Here is a 2,812-nt window from a genome sequence, read left to right on the forward strand (position 1 = left end):
TAAAGGCTCTTAGACTTCTCAGCACATGAAGACTCGCTGAGCGAGCATGTCTCACTGAACGAGAGTAAGTGAAAATCCGCTAAGCGAGCTTGGGCACGCTAAGCGTGAAAAGAGACAACGTCCTTGCTGGGCGGGATGGCTGCACACTGATCTTTGACTTATCCTCTTCTAAGGTTTTGCATCCGCTAAGCGAGCTGGTTGCCTCGTTAAGCGGATAAGGCTCGCTTAGCCAATCTGCCTCGCTAAGCGAGTTCATCTACAACTTTTTACACTTTCTCTTCTTTAGCCTACAAATTGAGTTGAATTCAACATTAGATCACAAAAATGGAGTTTCTACTCTAAAAATTCATACAAGAATGAAATTATTTACAATTTCCACAAAAGAACCATAAATTGGAGGCATATTGCTATTTTCTTACAAATTTTCAATGCAATAAGAACTCATGAATAACAATTAACAAGGAAAAATTCCACACTCTTTGAGGAAAAGTGCAAAAGGTCCTGAACATTGTTCTCCTGATCCATCATATCTGCCATAGTACTCACCACCACGGTTAGATTTGATAGCCTTAATTTTCTTTCCTAGTTGAAGTTCAACCTCAGCCTTGAAAGTCTTAAAAGTGTCTAGGTATTGGGACTTCTCATGTATCAAATATAGGTAACTGTATCTAGAGTATTCATCTATGAACATAATGAAATATTGTTGTCCATTCCAAGAAGTTATAGGAAAAGGACCACAAATGTCTGTATGCACTAGTTCTAAGACGTCTTTAGCTCTTTCGGCACATAATTTCCTTATGTTTGTTCGTTTTCCCTTTATGAATTCAACACAGACCTCAAAGTACGATAAATCCAAAGGGTCAAGAATTTCATCCAACACAAGTCTTTGACTTCTCTGTTTAGAGATATGGCCTAAACGCTTATGCCATAAGGTGGTCGAATTCTCATTCAACTTTCGTTTTGTACCACGTGAACTTATTTGCAGTATTTCATTATAGGAACTAACAACATCAAGCATGTAAAAGATTATCAATTAAAGAACTAGAACCAACCATATTTGAATTTTGGTAGAGACTAACTTTATTATTTCCAAATGAAAAAGAAAACCCAAATTTGTCCAAACTAGAAATAGAAATCAAATTCCGTTGAAAAGACGGTACAACAAAAGTCTCAAATAAATCCAAATAAAATCCAGTTTTTAACTGTAATCTAAAAGTTCCAATAGCTTCCATTGCAAACTTCTTGCCATCACCCACAAAGATGAACCTTTCATCATCACTTGGTGATCGGCTCCACAGGAAACTCTGCATAGTCATACTTATGTGAGTAGTAGCACCAGAATCTACTCACAAAGTATCTTTAGGTACAAAAGCCAAATTAACTTCAGAATAAACTAGAGTAAGAAATTTACCTTTCTTCACACGCCATGTGGCATACTTGAGACACTTTTTCTTCATGTGTCCCGACTTCTTGTAGAAGTAACATGTAAATTCCTCATCCTTCTTTTATTTCTTTTGTTGAGAAGTCCCTTCCACAACACCCTTAGTCTTCTTCCTTTTCTTGTTCCGAGAGGTCGAAGTCAAGTGAGTACTTTCAGTCCTATCTCTCTGCATCCTCTCCTCCTCTTGCACAAAGTGAGATATAAGCTCATTGAGGGACCATTTGTCCTTCTGAGTGTTATAGCTCACTTTGAATTGCCCAAAGTGTGCAGGAAGCGAGATCAAAACCAAGTGTACAAGCAGGTCTTCACCAAGCTCTAACTTAAGTGACTTGAGTTTCGATGCGAGATTGGACATCTCCATAATGTACTCCCTTATGTTCCCTTTGCCTTTATACTTTATGGAGATGAGTTTAGCCAAAAGGTTACTCATATCTGATTTTTCATTTTTGGCAAAGTGTTGCTCAATTTCCTCAAGGAATTTCTTTGCACTTTGACCCTTAGAAATATAGCCCCGAAACGCCTCTGGAATAGAGAGCTTCATGATCATAAGGCACATTCAGTTGGACCGATCCCACTTCTCAATTTTTACCTCATTAGAGGTTTTTGGAGTGGAAATGGGTCGTTCTGTCCTCAGTGCCAAGTCCAAATCCATACAGCCAAGAACAATTTCTACGACTTCCTTCTAGACATTAAAATTTGTCCCATTCAGCATTGGGATAGAATTCACTTGGACAGTAACATTTGCAGCACTGACAATATTAACTAAAGAGAGAACAAAAATTAATAACATGTTCACAAACAATCAAGCAAGTCATATAAAGTATATATAACAGACATGCAAATATTTCCCATAACAGATTCATCACAAGATACCCAACACGACATTAATTTTAGTCTTTGGATAAAGAAATTAATTTGTAATTGGTACTCTCAATGCAATGATCAAATATTGACAATTAGTTCTGTCAAATAATAGTCTTTCTTTGGACCGGCTATTATTCTCATGAAAAAAAACTTTATAATTGTCACATATTTATCATCGTAGGTATGTTATTATTTGGCCAAATTGTGTCTTCCTTTGGGTCGAGCACAATTCGCATAAATAATTTCATACTATCATCCATGTAATTTAATTAAATCAATTTACACAATAGAGGTTACTTTGGTAACATAATGGTTCAATCAATTTAATTAAAATTATCGAAAACGCAAATAAATGGAAAGGATCTGTAATGGTTAAATTTGCACCCAATTGTGATAACAGTAAATATTTGAAAACAATATCATGATAAACTAATTACGCATCCGAAATGAACATACCACGATACTATCACAAATTTATACTAACCACAAGAATATCATAGACTATCA

General features: G+C 36.0%; 1 protein-coding gene across 1 annotated transcript; it reads right to left on the reverse strand.

Annotated features, from left to right (window-relative positions):
- Positions 1 to 1,505: 1,505 nt before the first annotated feature.
- LOC112998190 (uncharacterized) lies at positions 1,506 to 1,982 on the reverse strand. The gene has a single exon (XM_026124243.1). The coding sequence runs from the start codon at positions 1,980 to 1,982 to the stop codon at positions 1,506 to 1,508; it is 477 nt and encodes a 158-aa protein (XP_025980028.1).
- Between the last annotated feature and the right edge of the window lie 830 nt (positions 1,983 to 2,812).

Source organism: Glycine max, chromosome 10, assembly GCF_000004515.6.
Source record: "Glycine max cultivar Williams 82 chromosome 10, Glycine_max_v4.0, whole genome shotgun sequence".
Classification (NCBI taxonomy): Eukaryota; Viridiplantae; Streptophyta; class Magnoliopsida; order Fabales; family Fabaceae; genus Glycine; species Glycine max.